The sequence below is a fragment of the Morchella importuna genome (genome assembly GCF_003444635.1).
Source record: "Morchella importuna strain M04M26 chromosome Unknown Morimp01GS028, whole genome shotgun sequence".
Lineage (NCBI taxonomy): Eukaryota > Fungi > Ascomycota > Pezizomycetes > Pezizales > Morchellaceae > Morchella > Morchella importuna.
The window spans coordinates 145,157-168,382 of record NW_025763425.1 but is presented as its reverse complement, the minus strand read 5'-3'; the positions used below and the strand labels follow the sequence as shown (position 1 = coordinate 168,382).

The following is a 23,226-nucleotide window of genomic DNA, read 5'->3' as shown; positions in this document are numbered from 1 at the left end:
AAATCGACCGCAATAAAAAAGCAGCTCCGAGCCTGCTTTTTGTTTCCGTTGCAACGATTCGGTCAACTTAATTTAAACTACCAAACAGTAGGTTTTTCTAGAGTGCGACTTATCCTCTCCACATAAGTGACCCTTTGGATAAGTCTGTTGCAACGACTTAAACTATCAGATGATTATTCTAAATGCCAAATTATACCGATTGGTACGTCAAGTTATATCTTGCTTCGCAACGGTGATTTACGTCCAGGCGGTGTACAATTCAACACAGGTATTCTGAAAATATTATCGAGGTACATAATCGGTACCTATTTAGACGCTACAGCGTAATTCCAAATATCTTCGCCTTCAGCGGTTTGTTCTATATACATTTTATATACATACCAGCTCTGCAGGCCGTGCATCATGATCACAGGATATCACTCGTGGCACTATTTATTTAGAAATTTTCAGCCCGGAACCCGTTCAACTACCGTGAAAGTTGAGATCTATAATAACGGTGTGTGACTATATATGCTATTCTGGTGGAGCACCGGATTAGTGATGTTTCACCGAATGCTGGGGCTTCGTTCTCTAAGCAACGCCGTGCAGGATACTAAATACACCGCATGCCGCATCAGCTTCCCTTTGATTAAACCCGTGTTTGTCCTGCGGGCGTTTCTGCAAAGGAAAAAAAAAAAAAAAAACATAAACCCCGGCGTATGTATCGTGGACGTCATATTGCACTAAATGTAATGTAGGTTCCGAGTTTTGGGGACCTGCCAGTCCTTGGGCGTGTGATACAGTAAGAGGTAAAATTATTGTAGAAACAGGGGTCTAAAAACAGGGTTTCTGTGGCTGGGCAAGCCAATAGGACTCCTCCCATATTTCTACAATAATCTTACCGCAAGCTGTAGGAGTGGTGGTGCAGATCACTCACGGCAACGGAGGCGCCACCCCCAGATGCTAAGACATTTAGCGAGCCATGTCGACGACCTCTTTGAGATTGTCGAGATCTGGAATCAAAGACAAAATCGGTTTCGGAGATGTGATGCATTTGAGTACAGAAAAGATAAGAATAAACTAAAGAGAGAACTCCGGCTCCGATAATGTTACTACCCGGACGCACAAATAGTTATTTACAGTTTTCTTAGGAAATCCGTCAATCATTAATAGATACTCGTAGATTTCGTGCAAGTTAATCAATCTGTAGCACTAGAAAAATGTAAGATCATTTCACAGGTTAATAGATTTTCTCAAGCTGATGTGAAGCCTTTCCCGCCCTCCCAAACTCATCGTTGACAACCCCCTCCTCCAAATCTGCATTATTCAAAGGTATGTAACCATCCTCAGTCTTCCACAATGACATCGCATAGTGTCTCACCATTATGGCGAAAAACATCTGCACCAGCGTTGAGGTGAAGAGCCCGATCCACCCAACCATGATAGAAATTTGCATCATCTCCGAACAGCCCCATGCTTCCGATTTAGGAACTGAAGGCCCAAGTCCGACCCCATCTACTCCTGCAGCTTCGACAATATCGCTGATATGGTTGAAAGTGGTTGTGTGGAAAGTTCCGTGGGGTAATGTTAAAGAGAGTAGTCCTGAGCTAGGAGATTCTGCATCGCAGAGGTGGTCGCGGAAAGTCGAAAATATAAAAAGCAGGACAAAACGCGAAAATACTGAAACAACGGTGTCTAAAATAAAAAAATTTGCGAATATTGATAATGTGTAGGCGTGTTGCTGCAAGGGTTAGTGAAATGGCGGGAGGGAAGGAAGACACATGTTTGCACTTACTTTTATGGAGCCATATACACCCAATCCGCTAATGAATGCAGCAAAATATGTATACAATGCGAGGCTATCCGAACTTCGATAGGTGGTATCACTCGATAATTTGTGAAAAAGGCAAGCCGAAAGCCCATTTGAAACTAACGCCAGAACGCTAACAGCAATAGTAAATCCGCTATGAAGTTATTAGCATATTAATATTCCACTTTTTATTAAGGCAAGGATAGAAGGGTGCTGTCGGGTGCACGTACCGAAGTCGTTTCAATATCATCCTGGTCAGATCGCAATTAAATAGACGGCCGTTAATAAATTCTCCGGTTCCGAGAAATGAAATATAATGTTTCCCCAATTCAATCCCGCAACAAAAAATAGAGACAGTGTCGTATGTACTAAAAACCTCTACCCGCCAAAAAAAAAAGAGAAAAAAAGAAAAAAAGAAGAAAAGCTTAATCGAGTCTAATGAGGATTAGCGTCAATGATGTCGATGTGCTCGCCGTGTCCGTGGTGGTGGTGATGATGATGATGGCTGTGCTCGCTCTCAGGCTCTGCTTCGACAACCTCTATTTCCTCGGCCTCGTAGTCTGAATGGTCCGACGGATGTCTTGCCGCCGTTTCCTACACTCTCATCAGCCTGATTCATATACAAATGTGGGAATATACCCGGATATCTAAAGAAAAGGAATGGAATATCTGTACACTTACAGTTGTTAAGCCAACTACCCTTCCACGAGGTGCTTTTTCGACGTCCTCGCTACTACTACCACTGTCGCTGCTGCCAGTGTAGCTGTCTGAAGAATCCGTTGGCGATTTACTCCGTCGACCACCAAGGAAGATGCTCGGTTTATAACAGTAGAAGCAAGTACAAATGACGACAGCGCAGAGTATTATAGTAGCAAAGAAGATAGCGAGGAAGAGAGAAGTTTGAGCTTTTGTCATCCCCATCCTGAGAGAGTGCGGCGGCGGACCGTGTGGTTATGATGTAGCGATTTTTTAGCCTGGCTCAGATTGACGTATTCCGGATGATCCGATCAAGCATTTCTCAGCAGCAACAACGCTGCAGTTTCACTTTCGGTAATCGCAAGGTCGTGGAATCCGGAAACGATTGGTCCGCGGAGGGGAAGGCCGGGGTCCTGCGACCAATAAAATCTGGCTGGCAACGGTTTGGAGTAACAGAGGACTGCTCGCTCGAGGAACTGACTGTTTGTAAATGCAGCTATTGACAGAAATGAGTATTTGTAATCGACCGGTATCGCATGTGCAGTAAATCAAAGCCGAGTGGATGGGATGGAATCTCTGTGACCGTGGGATTCTTACTGAGGAACCTGAGGGCGAGCAAAATCTAAGCTAGGAGGAAGGATCTAAGAGCAAGGAGAACTGACGGGCATGAGAAGAGTTTTGTAGGATCAGACACGTCGACCTCCGTTCATCCTTCCACAAAATGTTCGAGGGAAAAAAAATAAGAGGCGGAGGTTCAGGGTTTGATTCTCGGCCGCCCGTACAACTCTCATTGGGCGTAAGCGCCTGTCTGCGAAATCCCGTGGCCGGCCAACCTCCCTTCAATTGCATCTTTTAAACGATATGTGATAAGTTAGTATGTGGTGTAGACTGTCGGTCGAGTACCTGGCACAGTACTCTATGTACGAGTAGTCATGTCTCCCTCCATGTTGTTACACAACCTGCACAACCCCATGTCGTAGGTCCATGCTGAGGGCACAGTGAGGGGATCGCTAAGAGGCCTCTCTTGTTTGGCGTCTTTCCTTCCATGAGATAATCGTAATAGTATCCTTTACATTGGTTCGCTACATGCAGTCCTTAAACCTCATAACCTCATTTTTATCCGGCTGGGTAAATTTGGCTGTTTCCTCCGTTTCCCAAACTCCATGGGATTTCACCCGTCATTGAGAGATCTCACCACGGCAGTTTCGGGCCCCACGCTTTCTTAAGATGGTCTTCTTGTCAGCGGGAGTGCACTTCTCAGCTTCCGGATTCTAAAATATCATGGGAGAGCCACTCAGCTATTCTTATTTACATGGCTTATGGGTACCAGCCCTGATTCGTTTTCTTAGCTTCTCGGGTACTATTCTTTATGAATATAATTATAGTCCTTCTGGAAACAACCATAAAGAGATGGAAGGTTCTGTCGAGGCCCAATGTACGTGCTTCTGAACCGTGAGGAACACCGCATCAAAAGCCGGGATTTCTCATGAAGTTGGTTTTTTTCCAGGTCACTTGATGTATGAGAGGTATCTGCAAACGGTAGTCAAGAGAGAGCAAATAAGAAGGCCATTTACTCCTGGCCTTGTAGAACTGCATCTCGCCCTGAATGGTAATTAACAGAACTCTAATCTGTAGGCATAAGTTGAACCTAGCTGAGAATCAGCTGGTCGAGTGTTTCTTCATCAATCAGCCAGAATATTTCAAGAGAAATACTCACAGTAGGCGTCAGACAGAATACAGCATCTAGACGCTATTAAGTTGTGGCTTTGGGTCTGGTTTTGTCTTCTGTGCACCTATTTCGGAATGCCTCACACACACTTCTCCACTTTTTTTTTTTTACTCTTTCTGCATAGTAACCACCAGGCCCTGCGTTCGACAGTCATTTGTTTTCGGAGTGTGCCTGACTGCAGGCCGGGGTGCAGCGATGCTCGGGAAAGTTGTCAACCTCAACCCATTAACCCGCCAGGGCCAGATACATGTACCTATGGCCAGTGCCCGGGGATACGGAATCTTTTTTCGTATTTTGATTCGTGTCTCCCTTGGTTCTATCTTTCCTTCGATTTTAATTATTTCATTGGTTGTCTTGGTTTTTTCCCTATTGTGTGCATGCACGATCCTACTTCGGTCGGCTGTGACGTAAATGATCAAGTTATATTTCGAGTAAGTAGATATCGAAAGGACTTTTATATTTCTTCTAGCATGCGGTGAACTTTCCTCCTAACTCCTGTAATTAACAAGGAAAGAGAGCACAGAGGGCGTTTATGACCTAGGCATCCTGGTGGGCATTGTGGAAAGTGGGGACAAGAAAAGGGGGAATAAAATAAATCAAGGTCGAAAGTAAATTCCTAGGGAAAAAGAAAAAGGGACAAGTCGCAGGAACAGCAGGAACAGCAGGAACAGCAGAAATAACAGCAGGGTCAGGAACAGGAACACCGCAGAGGCTGTCAGACATCGATTTGCCAGCTACGTGTAGATATGTAGCTGATCCTGAATTCTTACTGTTCTGACAAAGATAGAAATATGTATAATATGTACATGTAGTATTAGATACATGTAGTTGAACAACGATTCTACATAGCACAGACAGCTCTCTGCTGCCTTTGCTTCTCTGCTGTCGGTGCACACCGTGCTACTTCGTTCAAGCGTTCAAGCAACTTCGCGCTCTCTACTAACAACCTCTACTCACACACACCCTCCCTCGCCCTTAGTTCCCACACCGTTCTCTAGGTCGCCCTACGTTCCTCCCAAACAAACCCTCTCCGTCACTTAGGAGTTAGCCTGCAATCCGTTGCTCACCACACCAACGCTACCCTTTTGTCCCTCCTCTCCCTCTCTTGCGCCCTATATCCTTCTACCTTCTCCTCCGTCCTCCTCCTACTGCCCTCCCTCTCCTTCTTTACCCCCTGCCTTTACCTCCATCACACTTCTCCTATTACGGTACCCCGTTTTAACTACATCAACTGTTTTTTGAAGCTCTGGAATTTGTAGTCCCTTTCTGTTTCTACTGGAACTTTCTGGGTGCCCCTCCTCGCCCCTTCCGATCTCAATACGCCTACACCTTTGCCCCTCCTCGGCATTGATACAAGATACCTTGTCAAATCCCAGATTTTCGGTCCCTCTTCGCTGGCCGAATCCCCCTCTTTTTACTCTTGCTTCTCCTACTGAAGCTGGGCGTGGGACCTTTGCTCCGTGATATCGTATTCAACCGTTCCTACGCCACCGTCCAATCTTCACTGCTGGCCTTAACACTATTCTGAAGGGCTTATTGACTCTCTGTCCTCAAGGCAGTGCCCATACTAAGCCCTTACAACTCAAACCCCTTCAACTCCCTGAAGTTTTATGACGTTGAACGTTGGAACGGGTGCTCCCCCGTCTCTTCATCAGCAGCAGACACACTCTCCTCAGATTCTTGAACCAAGCAGTCCCTTGAGACGGTATACAGTTGGCTCACCCAAATCTTCAACTCTCAAGCCTGTTGCTTCGCCCGCTCCAACATTTCCCCCACAACAATTTCTTCCCTTGCTGTCACCACATCAAGAGCTCACAATCCAGCCCCGTAGCTTCTCGACAGAACAATCTCAACAGACTAGAGTCAATTCTCAATCTCGCAAAGTTTACCCTCCCGCTCGACGACGGCAAAATTCAAAGTCACCAGAGCGAAATCGAGGAACTGGGGGGACGGTACAAGGGAATGGGCGAAGGAGTTACCACAATCAAACAGCTGGTTCAAAACATAGCACACCGGCCATGCAAGGAAGGAGGAATGAAGGAGGACAGTCGATAGCAATTCAGAGGCCTTCATTGAAGTACAATCGATCAAATTCATCGGTTCAATCAAGCTCGTTGCCATCAACGCCCAATCATAACCCCCGCCAGTCGAACGGGCTTTCTCGAAGCCCTTCGCCATCATGCCCTCTTGATTCCCCAAGATCAGCACTATCAGAACCCGTCACAGTAACCCCATATAAACCGCCAGTTAGCGGATGTATATATGAGACTGCATTGGTCAACGCACGTAGGCGGATGCCTTATGCTCTTGGCAATGATAAAATCGCTCCTGCGAGGCCAAAGCTGGAAAAGTTGGCTCCTGAGCAGGAGGCTAAGCTAACAAAGGATATGCTTGATTTATTTGAAGTACTAAAACCAGATAGTGGGAGCAATGAGAGACGGAGGCGATTTTTGGTCAAGCTTGAAAGGCTTCTGAATGATGAATGGCCAGGCCATGACATAAAAGTGCACGCTTTTGGCTCAACAGAAAATCATCTCTGCATGAGCGACTCCGACGGTACCGAGCACATTTATACGCCTTATGTAAGAATATCTTGCTGACATCGTACAGTGGATGTGTGTATAACAACAACGTGGAAAGAATTCAACCACGTCTGTAGGCTGGCGAGAACACTTGCTAAACGTTTGTACTCATATGATCGAGACTAGTATTATTGTGTCTAACGATCCTGGTAGATGGCATGGAAAGAGTTGTTTGTGTTCCTGGAGCAAAAGTTCCTATCGTAAAGGTATGGGATCCAGAATACGAAGTTGCCTGCGACATGAATATCAACAACACACTTGCCCTGGACAATACCAAGATGATTAAGACCTATGTTGAAATCGATGATCGAGTTCGCCCCCTGGCAATGATTATCAAACATTGGACAAAACAAAGATCGTTGAACGATGCTGGTAAGCGGATTTTTATTGAATCAAGGATAGGCTTCGGAAATTAACATGTCATATTAGCTGGCGGTGGAACATTAAGTTCATACACGTGGATTTGCATGATCTTAAACTTTCTCCAGACTAGAGACCCGCCTATTCTCCCTTCATTGCATCAAAGGCCTCATAAGAAAAGGCCGCCTATAAGTGGAGTCGACATCTCATTTGATGATGATATCGAAACGTTGAGGGGGTTTGGCATGAACAATAAGGAAACCCTTGGCGAATTGATTTTTGCTTTTTTCAAGAAGTACGGGTATGACTTGGATTATGATACCAGTGTGATATCAGTAAGGCATGGGAGACTTTTGACAAAGGAAGAAAAAGAGTGGCAATTCAAGCAAAATAACCGACTCTGCGTTGAGGAACCATTCAACACCTCTCGGAATCTTGGAAACACCGCAGACGATTACTCATGGAGAGGTTTACATCAAGAATTTAGAAAAGTTTACCAGATTTTAGCAGAGAAAGCTGATCTAGCCGCCTGCTTGGAACTCTTTGTATTCCCACCCGAGGAACCACATCTCCCGTTACCGTCACATCCGCCCCAACATCGTCCTATATCTATCGCTCGAAGTAACTCGAGCCATGTAAAGCGACGTGAGTTTAATGGAAATAATGGAAGGGGCCGAGGACCGCAATGGTATAACAGTAACAATAACCACAACAGCCACAACAACCACAATAACCACAACAATCACAATAGTCACAATCATAACAGCCATGGCAACCACAATAGGCCAAATCAAAATAAAAGGGCTTCTAATGGGACTTATGGCGCCCAGTTATCTCAGCAATATCTCCCGCAAGATATTTTTGGATACATCCATACACCACAAGACCAAATCCTTGCTTTACAAGCCCAGTTTCACCAAGCTCACGTACGTGCCCAGGCGATTGCTCAAGCACAGGCTGTTCAGCAGGCACAAGTCCACGCTCAGACGTACGGTCAGCAGTCACAGTCATCCGCAGCTTCCATTAATTCATTGGGCTCTGCGCAAAATCACCAAGACGCTCTTGCCTTACATCCGCTGGCATCCTATGCGTATTTTGCCCAGCTCTGGGGAATGAATCTCTACTATCCTGGCCCTTTACATTCCGAAGGCACATCAACGCCAACATCCCCGCATATTGCAAACGATACCAGGAGTGGGCATGGTCGAGGAAGGCGTCAAAATGGGTATAGTGCGGGCCCAAGATCGCAATCACAACCGCCTCCTGATATGTACCCAAACCCAGGTTACGGAAATGGAACATCTACAGTTGGAGCGCCTGGATCGGAGGATGAAGATTTTGCCGATCATTCCTCAAACGGGAATCCCGTAACACCTCCAGCAGAGGAACAAGATGAGTATGTGGGTTACTATGACATTGGCGGTTCACTACAACATGTACCTGCTGTTGTGGACTCAGTTGAGGAGGAGGAGGAGGAACCTTTTCTAGAACAAAAGAGCTTAGTAGACCGGCAAAAGCGTTTATCGCAGGAGAAACTACCAACTCCGCTATTAGGAACGTCACGAGATGCATCGGGTGCTCTTCGTTTGGAAAATGCCTCTCCTTCTCGTGATTGTTTCAATGACCATCGTGGTCCTGTGATCGTCAATGGGTCAATTCCAGTGTCATCCTCGACCTACACAGATACTCCTTTCTCAAATCTCTCGCCTTCATCGGAGACTCTTTATTCCTACGATGGATCATCTCCAAGTATAGAATGCCATGGATCAGATGGAACATCGGATGTAGCAGCCACGGAATTAAAAGAAATTTCTGGACACACTCAATTATATGCCCAGAAGCTGTTGGAGGTACATACACAAGCGGCTGGTGGTCGCCCTGAGAATGATCTGACAGCTTCCAATATGGTGCAACAACATATTGACACCTCAATATCCGACCCCAGTATTCTATCATCGCCAAAAGCGGAATCTCGCCCTTTACAGTTGATTTCGGATGATGAAACAACTGAGCCTAGCAATTCCACACGATTATCTCCCAATCTTCGACAGCGTGCAGCTACTCAACAATTACTTTGGAGTAACACTAGAGTCCCAGTAATAGATACCTTGAAGCCTAAGGGTTGCGGTTTACCCCAAGAGGAACTTGATGTACCACCTACACCTGTACCTGATGTCTTGGCGCCTTCACCGATACCTAAAAAGGACGACAAGAATGACGTTCCTACAAAACAGCAGCATAAAAATGGGCGCAGTCGTAAGCCAGTCCGATCTACCAATAGTTCGGAAAAACCTCCAACTCCTACCGAAAAATCGACTGCAAAAAATGGAGCTGGTTCGAAGCAAAGGAATGGAACAGCAAGTAATGGCACTAAAGCAAATGCCGGCCCAAGGTCTGGCACAAAGAATGGCTCATGGGAAAGGATAGGAAATACCGGCAAGGGAAGAAAGCCAGTGGTTCAGAAAACAGTAGATTCCGTCCCATTAAATGAAATCGAACGAAAGGGTGGCTGAGCCGATGCCATTTCGGTTGCTCTTATTTCCTTTCGGAAGTGCGGTGTGTATAATGAACTTGTGAATACTTACGACAAAAGAAGGGATGAATCTGGCGCAGGAGAGGGATAGGCCATTTTTGTTTTTGTTTTCAGTTTTTTTTGACCCTTGTGATCAATTTTCTCCTTTTTTCTTTCCTTTATTTTCTATACCTGGGATTCACGGTGGCGGGGTTTTATCAGAATGCTTGTGTTCTTTCTTTTTATTTCATTTTAAAACCACTAGTGTTTGTGTGTCTATGTGCGTGTTTTCTTGGTGTAACCTTTTCTTTTCCTCTCTTTACTCATTAATACGGAAATGGAGCGATTCACGGTAAAACGGCATTTTCCTTTTATCCCCCTTTATTACTCGTCCTCTTTCCTCAATTAGATTTATCATCTGTCTCTCATGGCTGTCATCTTGTCGGTTTACGTCCCTATTTATGTTTGCACTTTCTATATGGCCTTGTGGAAGCCCGGGATCGGGGGGGGGGCTCTGGGGGGTAAGTAGCATCATCTAGGGATTAATGGGCTAGCAACATTTGGCCATTGTACCAATAAACGCGCGGGAAAATGGAGGTAGCCATGCAAGCATTTAATAACGCGGAAGGACTGGATGATGCAAGACTACTGGTGGAGAAATGTTGAACTTCTGGCAAGACTTTCTCTCCTCTGTTTTTACCTCATTATCTACCTATTTTCTTTGTCAAATACTTTCCCCTCTAATACGGGTGAGCTACAGGTTTGAATGGAGGATAGGAAGATGTCCTATGATGTTTCCAAGACCTGAGTACTATACAAATTCTTTTTCTCTCTCTTTTTTCTCTCTCTTTTTCTTCTTGATTAACGTAGCGGAACGTGTTTCCACAATCGGGGAGGAATGGAGAAATGAGGTTGCTGGTTATGGCTGGTGGTAGGGGAGCATTGCTTATGGGTGTCCTTTTTTGCTTCCTGCTTTTTGATGGTATTTTCTTTTTCTTTTGTGTGGTCATTGTGGGTAAGGTTCGGTGTGCGGTTTTGTTTGATTTGCGGATTTGGGATGTAGAGGTGGATTTAAAGCCTACCATCATCTTTCGAGGTTCTATTTCGGTTTTTTTTTTTTTTTTTTTGATCACCTTTATACTACCCTTCATCCTCCTTCGCCATGGCTTTATTTATACTCGCTAGGTAACAGTTTTGATATGGTAACTGGCTATTGGTCTATCGCTTTCTTCCTTTCTTTATATACTCTTTATGCATATTCTCGTACGTTTATCCCTGCAGCTGGTGCTAAGGATTATAAAAAGCATTTGAGGGTTATTTTCCATTTCTCCTTTAGCTCTGTAAGGTTACGGCTTTTGTTTATCGTTGTTCGCCCTATCATTCCCCCTTTCATTGTACTGTATTATCATTGGGCGGCATTGGTTAGCGCAGCCTCCATTTTCTTTCCCTGTTGAATTTCCGCCTGGGTTGTTTTTATGTTTCTGGAAGTGGTTTTGATTGGTATAGATAGGTAAATGAGTATTTCTTTGAGTGAAGTCGAGCCTTAATTTAATTTCTTTGTGTGGTCTAGTGTCTACATGTATTCGCTACATGTGGTTACATGTACTTAGCATGTGTGATCCGGTAGAGGAGCTTCCCACGTAACACTTACATCTAATAAGTATATAATTATAACCTGCATATGCAATGTGCTTTTATAGTCTTCTGATTGGCTCATTGAGAGAGGTTTTGTTTCACTTGAAACATGTTGTGTTGGATATTAACATAGGGTATTAATTGTACTGAGTGGTGTTAGGTTAACATGTTTTCTACTGGTTCTGGGAATCGATTAGTAGTTCGATTTTAGTGACTTGGTGGCTATTAAAGAGATATACTTGCAGCTTGAACTGCTGATATATGGGGGATATCAGAAAAGGCAAATATCGACCAGAGCAGATCTAGATATAGTGATGGACTTTGCCTGCCAGGAGGGGTCGAGGGCCACGCAGCGGCCTGAGAGCCCCGACCGACAGGCAAATAGAGAAAATAAGCCGCAAAGCGGCTTGCCTGTATATTGGACTGATTGATACACATATAGTACCGGCCGAAGGCTGGAAACTACTTGTTGGATTATATACATGTGGAAGATCTGCAATTACAGATATAAACAGAATGGAATTTCTGTCTTATACTAAACATAGCCTCTCGAATCCCACTGGAAGTCTCGAGCTTTAAGAAAGAGGTTTCTAATGGTCTATATGTAGTTTAGAATATAGGTACGTGGTGTATGTATTATGTATTCCAAGCGTTTCATCAAAACCTTTGTGTGTTTCGGTGGATAACGATGCTTTATGTCTAAGAATTATAATGTATGTATGTAAGTAAGGAGTAGGCAAGCTGGGTTGGTCCAGGGACCAGGGGTGGGCAATTGTAATATAATGCTCAGTCATGAATGTTTTCGATAGGATTCATTGAAGAGTGTTTATGGTTTGTCGGGCTGGTACTTTAATCCAGATAGACTAATCCGTTTATCCCTTAAGCTGTTACTTAAATGCTGCCAACATGAGACATGGTGCCGGGCGAGCCTCGCACGAAAGCCAGATTCGAGACATAATACTTGGTAAAATTGGCAGCTTTAATAAATAAGGGACAGTACATACATATACGTCGCTGCCAAATGTTGAAACGTCCATGGTCAGTTTTGGAGCAATTTCGAAAAATACCAAATCGTAGATTGTTTGACTAGCTTGAGGACCAGAATGAAGAGCACCTCTTGATCAGCGTTAGACGGAGTATATTTAGTTATTAGTTTAGTTGTATGTTGTGGAAGGTGAATGGGATGTAGGTACTGTAATTACACATAGGAACACTGGGGGTACTTATGATTATTGACACATTAAAAGAAAAGCTAGTGTACAGAGGCGTGGACTGATGTCCGTTCGCAACACAACTATATGTATGTAACCTTATAGCTGTTTTCATCTTTTCTGCCGACTCCGGATCGCATACACATTAAGTGACGGCCCATTTAGGCAATGCTTATCACTACAGTGGAGTCCCGATAGTAGCATTCTCGATAGTAGCATATCCTCAATAGTAGAATATAGTTGGACGATCCCAAACGAGTCGGTATGGGCAAAGTTGTTCTCGGTACAAGCACATCCCCGATAGTGGCACATGAAAATCCGTTCCCGACCATATGCTACTACCGAGACTCCACTGTAGTAACAGCTAGATCACATACACCCATACCTAAGAGAGTGGTTACGGTTTCCTAACTCGGGAATTACCTTACGTGTGTGTAATCCAGTGCAGACAGACAATGCGAAAACTGCTGTAAAGCCTTTCTATAGAGACTCTTATATTGGACGCCTCAGCTAGGAGTTCCTGCGATCGACTATATATACATGTAGGTAACTAAAGTTTGACATTGTTTACGAAGAGATCCGAACGCACAGACTCAACCATATATTATGTAATAGAATTTTAAGGTATCTTGTGTTTTACATGACGGGAGTACATAAATGTATACATGGACGAGCTAAGACGGACTCGATAGTAAGAGGGTATCTCCGTAGTCCTGTAATCTTTCGAGTGATATGCTATGATTAAATAAGTCCTAGCCGTAAGAGATAACTAATCTAGGAAGGTAATAGGGCTTTGGTATTATTATTATATTTCTAGATAATAAAACCTACTCGGATAAACGAGAAAGGACTCTGGGTCTTCTTATACCGTTACAGAGCTTACGGGGGTGACTTCATACTAGCTGAGTGATCTTTCATAACTAGACCGTGTGCACCTGTGTCGAGCATGTACCTGTGCCGAGCACCTTATAATAAAGGCAGCATTTTAGCCACCATTTGGAGCGGATCCCTAGAGATCAGATAAGATGCTCGGCACAGGTACATTCTCGGCACAGGTGCACACGGTCTAAGTGACTACACACATCTGCAGCCGGCCGGCCACCCCCCCACCCACAGCTAGCGTCAGACTTAACCACACGCACATTATATGCACATACATGTATATACATGTACATGTATGTAATCGACTCCTTATCTATCCCGAAGCTCAATCGGATTTCAGATGGGCCAAATAACAGAACCCTTTCTATCTTATGAAGCTATGTAGTCCGGGTTGAGAACATTTGCTATTAAGTACGGGCAAAGTTCTCCAAGCAGTATGTCAATCTATGTGTAGGTACAGCCACTCTGCAAAAGTGTTCGTGATTCCGATTTCGGAGTGAGATATTTCTCCATATGCAACCGCGGCGGACCATCCAGAACCCCCCAAGAGAAGACTTTCCCAACCAATGGCGCCCAAATTAATGAAGAATAAGATCAGTGACCTATCTCTGCTTTTATATATAATCACAAACTATATTATATATTTTTCGTTGTTTTGAATCTCAACTTTAATTTGCCATAACTGTAAGGTTGGATGCAATTAATGAATTAAACAAAAAAAAAAAAATCTCAACTTTAATAACATTAGTATTACGGGTGCGCCACACTGCGCACTGACATTAAAACCATATCACGAACACTTTTGCTGAGTGGCTGTACATATATGCAGCTTCATGTACTCGCGACCAGCAACAAGAACCCGAATATGCAGCTGCAAGTCTTTGGTGTATTTTTGACTTCTACTCCAATAGAAATTGCAGATTAGGACGTGCATTTTCGGGTCCTTGTTGCTGGTCGCGAGTATATGCGTAGTCCTTTCTACTCAGTACATGTACATGCCATATATATAGAGACTCTTTTGTTCTCGTATATATATATAATGTGGCATTCCCAGCTTATATCTTCTTCATGGTGCACCGGCGGTAATAATAAAGAATACTACATGTACATCTATATTCCCTACTTAACTCTGCTCGTTGGGTGGAGTGTGTCTAGCTAGACATGATCTGTGGGACTTAATTCTCCAACCTTACTTCATTTAGTTTATGCATAAGTCACGTTATCCTAAAGCACAAGTGATGAGCCCTGTGCCTGGGCACGGGCCACATGCACGGTCGGCTTTCGGCTGCGTCTCAGGTCAGAGCCGCATACAGCGTGAGGTAAAATTATTGTAGAAGTATGGGAAGAGCCCTATTGGCTTGCCCAGCCATAGAAACCCTGTTTTTAGACCCCTGTTTCTACAATAATTTTCTCTCTCGCTGTACAAGCGAACAAGCGACGTCGTGTATTTTTGCTACGTAAACGTTTCGCGAATACCTTCTACTTCCTCTCGCCCGGCCTTCCCAACATGGTAGTTAGATTGTACATTTCGATCCAGGTTTCGAATATCGAAACGCCAAAAATCACGACAAAGGCCGCCGCAAGTTCATGATATTCAGGAAAGCATCCTTCTGGGTGTACAGATTCTGGTAGAATTAATGCGAGAGTGGATTTTCCGTGACCTAATAGTCCCATTGGCCCTTAAAAGAGTTTTTGCAGTGAGAGCAGACAAAGAAACCCACTCTTATTGCGAATAATTTTACCATAATCTGTAGATGTTAAATTCAAGGTCATTGGCCTTTTTACCATTGGCTCTGTCTAAAATAAGATCCCTCTCTCAATTCTCGCTTCCCCAACTTTCGGTGGTTTACGGGAGCCTAGGTTGCTGGATAGGGCTTGCCTCACAATATTTTGCCGATTCTAGGTCTAGCGTTGTGGCTTTATCTTCGCTTCTTTTTCCCAATATGTCACTAGTTAGTTCATCTTTTCGAATGTATGTACCTAGGAGGTTAGAATTTTAAGGAGCCAGATAGATATCCCAGATAAAAAAAGGCATCATAGTATCCTTTCTTTGACTTTTTCACATTGCACCACTTGATTGATTTCTCACCTCTGATCGGGGAAATTCCACACCTATATACCCCACACCAGAAACTGGATTCGGGATTTATTTCATTTTACGTTTGATGATTTCGCGGAGAAGCTGTCCGTTATTTAGTTATCTGCAGATCTGACATCATCGTCGGCCTTTTGAAAAGTTAATATCTGCTACTAACTACCCGAACCCGAAGACTCCTCAGCTCTGAAGAGTATAAATATAACAAAGAATTGCTACAGATAGCTATTGGAAACTTTCTGGTCTCATAGCAGGAAAGAAGAATAAAACTGCATTCTATTAAGCCAGGCCTCAGAAAGAAACAATATTAAGACGAATGCCTCGACAAGAATCTATTCCTGTCGCAGCCAATGTGCTCGGGACTATAGGCACCATCTTATGGTGTATCCAGCTCGTCCCTCAGATATGGAGAAACTATCGGTCGAAATCCACCGAAGGCCTTCCCGCATTAATGATGTTCATTTGGGCAACCTGTAAGTTTTCCCTTGGAATACATCTCATCATAAGCTATCTATTAAGGATTAAAAAAATCTATAGCAGGAGTACCCTTCGGAACTTACGCAATTGTACAAAACCTCAACATCCCTATACAGGTACAAGCCCAGGTTTTTGCCTCTCTATCCCTCATTTCATGGGCACAATGCCTCTGCTATGCCCATGGATGGAGAGCCTGGACTGCTTCTCTACTGGCCTTGGGGACGGGCATCGTATATGGTGGCGCTGAGGCTGGTTTGATACTTACCCTCAAACCATTATACGAGAAGGGGATTGAGTGGCCCATGTTGATTGTTGGGGTTATTGCTTCTATCCTTCTTGCGGCGGGCTTGGTACCGCCGTATTTCGAGATCTGGAAAAGGCATGGGAGGGTTGTTGGAATCGGTATGTGAATTATATTCTTCGGGTGATGTTGGGGTGATGTGCTAATGTGAGGATGGGGGGGGTAGATTTCATATTTCTTTCTATTGATTGGGCAGGAGCGTTTTTTTCGCTTATGAGTTTGGTGGCACAGACTACGTTTGACTATATGGGGGGAGTTCTTTATCTGGTGTGCTTGCTACTCGAGACTGGGATATTTTTCTCGCACTGGATCTGGCTATTCCGCACTAGGAAGCAAAGAGCGGCGGAGAGGGTGGCAGAAAAGGAAGGAGAGGATGCGGGAGTGAGCGATTCGGTCGAAGAGAAGGAGATGCAATCAAGTAGGAATAGTGTCAAAGAGGACATAGGAAGTAAGGTTTAATCATGAGAGTTGCAATTTTGGGCACTGTTTAAGGTTTTTGATTTTCATGGTAGTGATGTTATATAATGGTCTTGGGTGGAGGAGGTATTTTGATTATTTTGAAATTTCGGGGCGTATAGAGTTACTTGAAAAACGCTCTAGAGGATAGGACATAACACTGTTCTAGGAATGAATGACCAACATTTTGATGAGTTGCGACTGGTAGCACGTGAATCACTTGATATCACTCGCATCGAAATCAACATCTCAGATAAGAATTGATTTTTTTTTTTTTGTTTAATTCATTAATTGCATGCAACTTTACAGTTATGGCAATGCCCCTGAACTGCCCTTTCTCTTCCGCCTCACGTATTTCTGAAGATAAGAATTGATTGATTGATTGATAATTCATTAGTTGTATGCTCTCAGACAAGGGACAAAACGAGAAGAGCGAAGTACGTAGAAATATGCCATTAAGTAATACGGGACATACCGAACCGATAAGTTGATTTGAATCGACTGGTAATTATCCCATTCCCCGCAAGAGTTGTACAACTTAATACCTTAGTGCTATTATAATACATGTGCAACATACAAGTACCGCTGAATCAATGATGAAATGGTTTAACATAGTATTGTAACTGCGTGATTTTGGTAGAAGATTTGACAGAGTTAGGAACTTGGACGGAAACTCAATGTTTAGAAAGCTCACCGGACTTTCCTCCTTAATCAAAAAGCTAAAACTTCTCTAGCAATAGCAATGCCTCGTCGGCCTTTTTTAGGATAGTCAAGCCGGATTCGAGAAGCAATACCAAAAGGATAGGTGTGCATTCATTGGCCGCATAGAGCGCCCCCCCCAAAAAAAAAAAAAAAAAACTTTGGCATTATGTGACCCTGTCCCCAACACAATGCTTCTGGACGACCATCTCGATCGTAAGAAGAGCGTAGCACAAATTGGTTGCCTGATCGGACACAAAAAGGTTTCGGCTACTATGATGCTTTCTGGGATTTGAGGATGGAGGAAAATTATAAAAAGGTATTTGCTAGAATTGAGTCTTATAGTAGATGGGTATTGACGCCTGCCATATCTTATTTTGTGGAGTTCTAAGTAGAAAATTTGATGTTAATTATTGCTAGGCCCAGGTACATATCGCATGTCATTTAACTACACCACAACTTTATAATCAATCCCTTTTAATATCCATAGACAAACAGCGGAAACACACCACGCTGTGATACCTGTATAAAGAAAGAAATATTCTAAAGTACAGTGGAATTTATGCCTTAAGAAAAGGATATAATAAAGAAAAAAAAACAGAAAAAACAAGGAGTCTAGCAGAGGTAAGAGCAAGAGGTAAAACAAGGATCTATGCTTTCTATCGCGTCAACATGTGTTCTCTTCCGGGGCCAACCCCAATATTCCCTACTGGAACACCAACAAACTTCTCAATGAAGTCAACGTAGTTCTTCGCTTCATTTGGAAGTTCATCCCAGGAGGCAAGCTTGGTTGTTGGTGATGACCATCCAGGGAAGGTTTTGTAGATGGGCTCGCATTTTTCGAGGACCGTAAGGTCAGCTGTGTATGTGTTAGATTATCATATGTTGCTAGAGGGTGAGGATAAATCTACCAGGGAAGGACTCAAGCTCTTGGCCTTCAAACTTGTAACCAATGGCGATCTTGATCTCAGAAAGACCATCAAGAATATCAAGTTTGGTCAGGTTAAGGGAGGTATAGTGGTTTACAGCAGTGGAGTACTTGACGATCACAAGATCGAGCCATCCACAACGGCGCTTACGGCCTGTAGTGACACCGACTTCCTTTCCAATATTCTGGAGGTGCTCGCCAATTTCCTGTGAATGCTGTGAGTAAATGGTGTTTTTACAGGCCACATGTGTAAACCTACATTTAATTGTTCAGTAGGGAATGGACCACCCCCAACACGGGTGGTGTAGGCCTTGACAACGCCAATGATGTTCTTGATCTTGAAGGGTGAGATAGCCAGTCCAGTGATGACACCACCAATCCCAGTGTTGGAGCTGGTGACATAAGGATATGTGCCGTAGTCGATATCCAACATAAGGGCATTTGCGCCCTCAACCAAAATTCTCTTATTGGTGTCAAAAGCCTTCTGCATGAAGAGAACCGCATCAATGACGTACGGCCTCAGTGTTTCATAGTAGACCTTGTATTGCGCCAATTCCTCCTCAACATCGTAGACCAATAAATCTCCATGAAGCTTCTTGAATGACCTTGCAAGACCTCTCAACTTCTTCTCAAATGTCTCCCAATGGAAGAGCTCGTAGACCCGAATGCCGCTACGGGCAGCCTTTGTAGAGTAGGTTGGGCCGATACCCTTCCTGGTGGTACCAACTTGTGAGGAGCCAAGGGCACTCTCCTCAAGCCCGTCAACTTTTTGATGAAGATCGAAAACAAGATGGGCGCGATCGGAGATGAAAATACGATCAGTGGTGTCGAGCCCTTTCTTTTGGATGTTCTCGAGCTCGTAGAAGAAGGATGGAACATGAACAACGACACCAGAGCCGATGAGATTGAGACAATTAGGATTCACAAGACCTGAAGTGGTAGGGAGGTATTAGTAGTGGGACATGACAAGGCTTTGCATTAGCACAAAGTAGGGGTCTCCTTATTCAATTTGCAATTGTAGCAATATTGATAGATAAACAATTTTTTTTACACCGGAATGAGTCATAACTAACCTGAGGGCAGAAGGTGAAAATCGTAAGTAATTCCCTTCACCACAATTGTATGTCCAGCATTGTTTCCTCCTGCACTCCTTGCGCACACATCTGCCTCGCTGCAGAGGATATCAACAAGTTTTCCCTTCCCCTCATCACCGAACTGGCTGCCCAAAACTACGGTAGCCATGGTTTGGGCAGGTTGTGTATTTTTCCTTTCGTATGGTCGCCTAGCTGGGTCGTCGGGAAAGAAACAGTCAACCAGCGAAGATGGCACGGTTAAGTAAAAATCAAAACGAGGCTCACCGCTTGGCGGGGTGAGGGGTGAAAAGAAAAGTGGGGTCTCTTTTGATGCAGGCTGGAAAGAAAAAAAATGGAGTAAAGCTTGGCGGTGGGGCACGCAATCGTTGCAAATTCGACCACGATCATTTCTTGGTGTTAATTGTCACTATCTACAACATACCTACATGTATGTCACTTGTAAAATTGACTTGGATACCCTACCACGGCCCGAAAAACTACCGCGGGAAAGATAGTTCTACATCAGTGTTAATAATGACAGTAAATTCACATGTGCGTACATACATGTATATAATACATACATGTATGTATACAGTACTAGCATGTTCTAATGTTTAACATTAGAGCGTATTTGACAACTGTCGATTTCGACAATTGACTGTTCGGCTTTGACAGTTGCGGGTCGCAAAATTGACATTATACTTCACGGACTCTCAAATTACTTACTAGATCTCGACCATTATCAGTGGTGACGAGATCGAGACACAAGGCCTTTTGCGCATTGATAGAGTCCAGCTCCAAGTTCCGGTACCATGTGCCGATACCCTCATCAATCAAAATTGACGGTTCGGCAAACTGCTATTGCAGCCGGCGAACTGTCAATTGTCGGAATCGACAGTTGTCAAACACGCTTTATTATAACTATATATAATTAGATAAAATTTCATTCCAGGTTGTTGCCGGACTCCGCCGAGTAGCGCCTGATTATTAGACTTAAGGTCCTGGATCAACCTACTTTCCTTGCCTGGTGAGATTTAAGAAAAGACAGCTCTATAATTTGATAAAAAGAATATATGGAAACAACCCTATATCAATTAAACTGTAATACTTATTACTACCTACATTAATCTCACTCCAGCCTGCTTGCTCTTTTTCGCAGCCGACTGGACTGCCGTCGCTGAAGTGCTATTAAGGCTTGAAGCTGCTTCCCTCTTTTTCTCGTCTTCAATTTTCTTGAGCCTCTTCTCGGTTTTTGCTTTTCCAGAGCCCTTACCATGGAATTGATGCGATAGATGTTTGAATGCCTGTGTTTGTCAGTTATGTAATGATGAAATATAAATTACAAAGAAACTAGGTGGATAAAGCATACCTCTTTCTGAGTCATGTCTCGCCCAAACTCGTCCTTATAGCTTAAGTTAACATCCGGTTTATACTCCTTAAACCTTTGCGCCATTTCCCTTGCTTCCTGTAGATCCCTCTGTCTATTCTCCCACCTAGCATGCTCCTCCCTCTCTCTGGCAGACATGCGATCAAACTTCCCGCTTTGTCTATCACGGAGTCTTTGCTGCTTAGCCTTCTCTTCTGCTTCAAGTTCACGTATCTTCTTTTCGATGCGGAACTTTTCACGATCACGGAGGAGATTGATTTTGTTATCCGCCTCCTCGTCCCGTTTAAGTAGACCGCGTTGATTGAGCATGGCTAGTGTTGCACCCACGCCACGAGAGATGGTCATCTCCTCGTCCAGACCAGTACTTGAGATCTCCGGCGGTGCTGGGGCAATTAAACCTAGATCTTTTTGATCCTCCTCTCCATCTTCCATCTTGATATCTCCATCATGCCCTTCAGGCTCTGGAGAATTTTCCATAGCACTAGCTGCAGGAGTAGTAAGAGGGGCAGATCTGGATTTCCTCCGTTCCGGAATAACAGGCGCCCTGAGTGCCGCCACAAACTCAGTCGTCTCATCAATGACGAGACCAACCCCATCATCGTCTTCACCTTTCATTTGAGTATCTTCTATATTACTCTCTTCACGTAGTTGACGTGCTAAATCGTCGGGTTTTAAAATCTTACGTTTCTTCAATACCATTTTACGTTGCATAGCAAGTGAACTTTGTAGATCGTCATCGTCGATGAAGGAAACGTCTTCATAAGTTCTCTTCGGTTTGTGGTTTGGTTTGTTATCAACCTCCATAGTTTCCCCATCCGCCTCTGATTCCTCCTCTTTAATTGTTGGTGGGGGTGCAAGTGAATCCTCAACATCGCCGGACTTCTTTCTTGTGCTCTTCTTCTTCTTTGGTTTCCTGATCTTTATGGTAGCTGGGTCCGCATAATCCGGCATAATCTCTGGTTCTACATCAACCCCTCACAATTAGCTGTGTTTCGTATCCAAGAATGTGGGCGCACATATACTCACTCGGTATATCTAAGGTAATTGGTTTTGCCTTGAGTTTCTCAGCAATTTCTTTCCGGTGAACGTCGGACAAGTCTTCGGTATTCCCACTGCCATCTAGCACAAACCTCTTCTTCTTCTTGCCGTCTATCTCCTCGTCATATTGGGCAAGTATAGATGTTTCTCCATTAGCAGCTTCATGGGGATTATAAACCGGTTTTTTCTTTTTGAGCTCCAGCCGCTCCTTGAGGCGCTCGCGTTCCGCGAGCGTCGTAGAAATAAGCTCGTCTCCGTCCTCCTCTAGCCACCCACCAAACAATCAGTCCAATTCTTATTTGAGTTATAACGATATATACTCACCTTCATCCCCGATTGTTGAATCCTTTAATGTTAACACCATTCCCTCCTCTCCAATTACAAGTTCCTCCAAATCATGCCCCACCCTCACACCCTTCAAATCCTCCGCTGTATAGTCCTTAGTCTCCCTCGCTAACCTCTCTAGTTCTTCCTCCTTTTCTTTCGCCATCTTCTCTGCTAGCTTCTTTTGACGCTTCTTCATCTTCCGTACCCACGTTGTCGTGTCCTCCTCATTCTCGTCCGCCTCCCCAAGTCCCTTGCCTTCCAGCACGACAAATCGCTTCGCTGCATCGCGTGCCTTTTTGATGCCTTCAGCACGTGCACGGCGTGCAGAGTCGGCTTCAAGGACGGACTGGTGGGTTTTCCAGTTGTCGATAGCACGACGATCTTGAGACTCGGTCGAGTTGTCGAAAATGGGAGTGGTATCTGTGGCACTGGCAGTGGTGTTTGTAGAAGGAGGGTCAGCTTTGAGAGGCTTGAGACCGAGTGATATTCGGAGCTTATTAGTTTCCTCGAGTGATAGTGATTCTTCCATTTTAGAGGATCAGTGAGGGGGACTTGAGCCTTGAGGAGCGGAGTTTGATAATCGCGAATCCGAATCGCGAATCGTAAATCTAGATCCTAGGCCCCGGAGAGACTTGGCGCCAAGTAATACTCGCACGTTAATTACTGTAAGTACATGTAGTCGGATATCGACATTTTAATTAACGACTGAGTGCTTACGAGCTAAAACTCATATGCCATTAAGGACTTCAACATTCTCATTAAGGTTTAATTTGGATGAAACAAAATCTCAGAATCAACCACTTAAAACACGGGTGTATCGTGCATATACATGTATGTTTATATTTATATGTTAGATTCTGATGCCTTGGATTGCACTTGTATACGCAGCTCTCCAACCTGGTATCCCTTCCATGGATGAAACTTGTCAAATTCGCGACCTGGACCGTGCACCACTTAGTAGGGGAATTGTGTTGCCATTTACGGTTGATAACAACAACAGAACCAATTAAGAATTAGCAAAAGTTACCACACAAGGCTAATGATAGCTG

At 44.0% G+C, this 23,226-nt stretch overlaps 6 protein-coding genes across 6 annotated transcripts; 2 read left to right on the top strand and 4 right to left on the bottom strand.

The window, feature by feature from the left end:
- Nucleotides 1–1,219: 1,219 nt before the first annotated feature.
- LAJ45_08154 (uncharacterized protein) lies at nucleotides 1,220–2,039 on the bottom strand (the record flags this gene model as incomplete). The annotated part of the gene is made up of 3 exons (XM_046117707.1): nucleotides 1,220–1,720; nucleotides 1,775–1,943; nucleotides 2,020–2,039. 3 exons carry the CDS (start codon nucleotides 2,037–2,039, stop codon nucleotides 1,220–1,222), a joined length of 690 nt encoding a protein of 229 aa, XP_045968994.1.
- Nucleotides 2,040–2,224: 185 nt separating this feature from the next.
- On the bottom strand, nucleotides 2,225–2,710 carry LAJ45_08153 (uncharacterized protein; the record flags this gene model as incomplete). Its single annotated transcript, XM_046117706.1, has 2 exons — nucleotides 2,225–2,383; nucleotides 2,471–2,710. The coding sequence occupies 2 exons, from the start codon at nucleotides 2,708–2,710 to the stop codon at nucleotides 2,225–2,227; spliced, it is 399 nt and encodes a 132-aa protein (XP_045968993.1).
- A 3,114-nt stretch (nucleotides 2,711–5,824) lies between these two features.
- LAJ45_08152 (uncharacterized protein) lies at nucleotides 5,825–9,669 on the top strand (the record flags this gene model as incomplete). The annotated part of the gene is made up of 4 exons (XM_046117705.1): nucleotides 5,825–6,770; nucleotides 6,825–6,896; nucleotides 6,950–7,168; nucleotides 7,226–9,669. 4 exons carry the CDS (start codon nucleotides 5,825–5,827, stop codon nucleotides 9,667–9,669), a joined length of 3,681 nt encoding a protein of 1,226 aa, XP_045968992.1.
- Nucleotides 9,670–15,807: 6,138 nt separating this feature from the next.
- On the top strand, nucleotides 15,808–16,728 carry LAJ45_08151 (uncharacterized protein; the record flags this gene model as incomplete). Its single annotated transcript, XM_046117704.1, has 3 exons — nucleotides 15,808–15,964; nucleotides 16,029–16,370; nucleotides 16,436–16,728. 3 exons carry the CDS (start codon nucleotides 15,808–15,810, stop codon nucleotides 16,726–16,728), a joined length of 792 nt encoding a protein of 263 aa, XP_045968991.1.
- A 1,355-nt stretch (nucleotides 16,729–18,083) lies between these two features.
- Nucleotides 18,084–19,594, bottom strand: LAJ45_08150 (uncharacterized protein; the record flags this gene model as incomplete). The annotated part of the gene is made up of 4 exons (XM_046117703.1): nucleotides 18,084–18,283; nucleotides 18,336–18,558; nucleotides 18,612–19,282; nucleotides 19,426–19,594. The coding sequence occupies 4 exons, from the start codon at nucleotides 19,592–19,594 to the stop codon at nucleotides 18,084–18,086; spliced, it is 1,263 nt and encodes a 420-aa protein (XP_045968990.1).
- Nucleotides 19,595–20,543: 949 nt separating this feature from the next.
- On the bottom strand, nucleotides 20,544–22,706 carry LAJ45_08149 (uncharacterized protein; the record flags this gene model as incomplete). Its single annotated transcript, XM_046117702.1, has 4 exons — nucleotides 20,544–20,729; nucleotides 20,795–21,774; nucleotides 21,839–22,114; nucleotides 22,175–22,706. 4 exons carry the CDS (start codon nucleotides 22,704–22,706, stop codon nucleotides 20,544–20,546), a joined length of 1,974 nt encoding a protein of 657 aa, XP_045968989.1.
- Nucleotides 22,707–23,226: the final 520 nt, after the last annotated feature.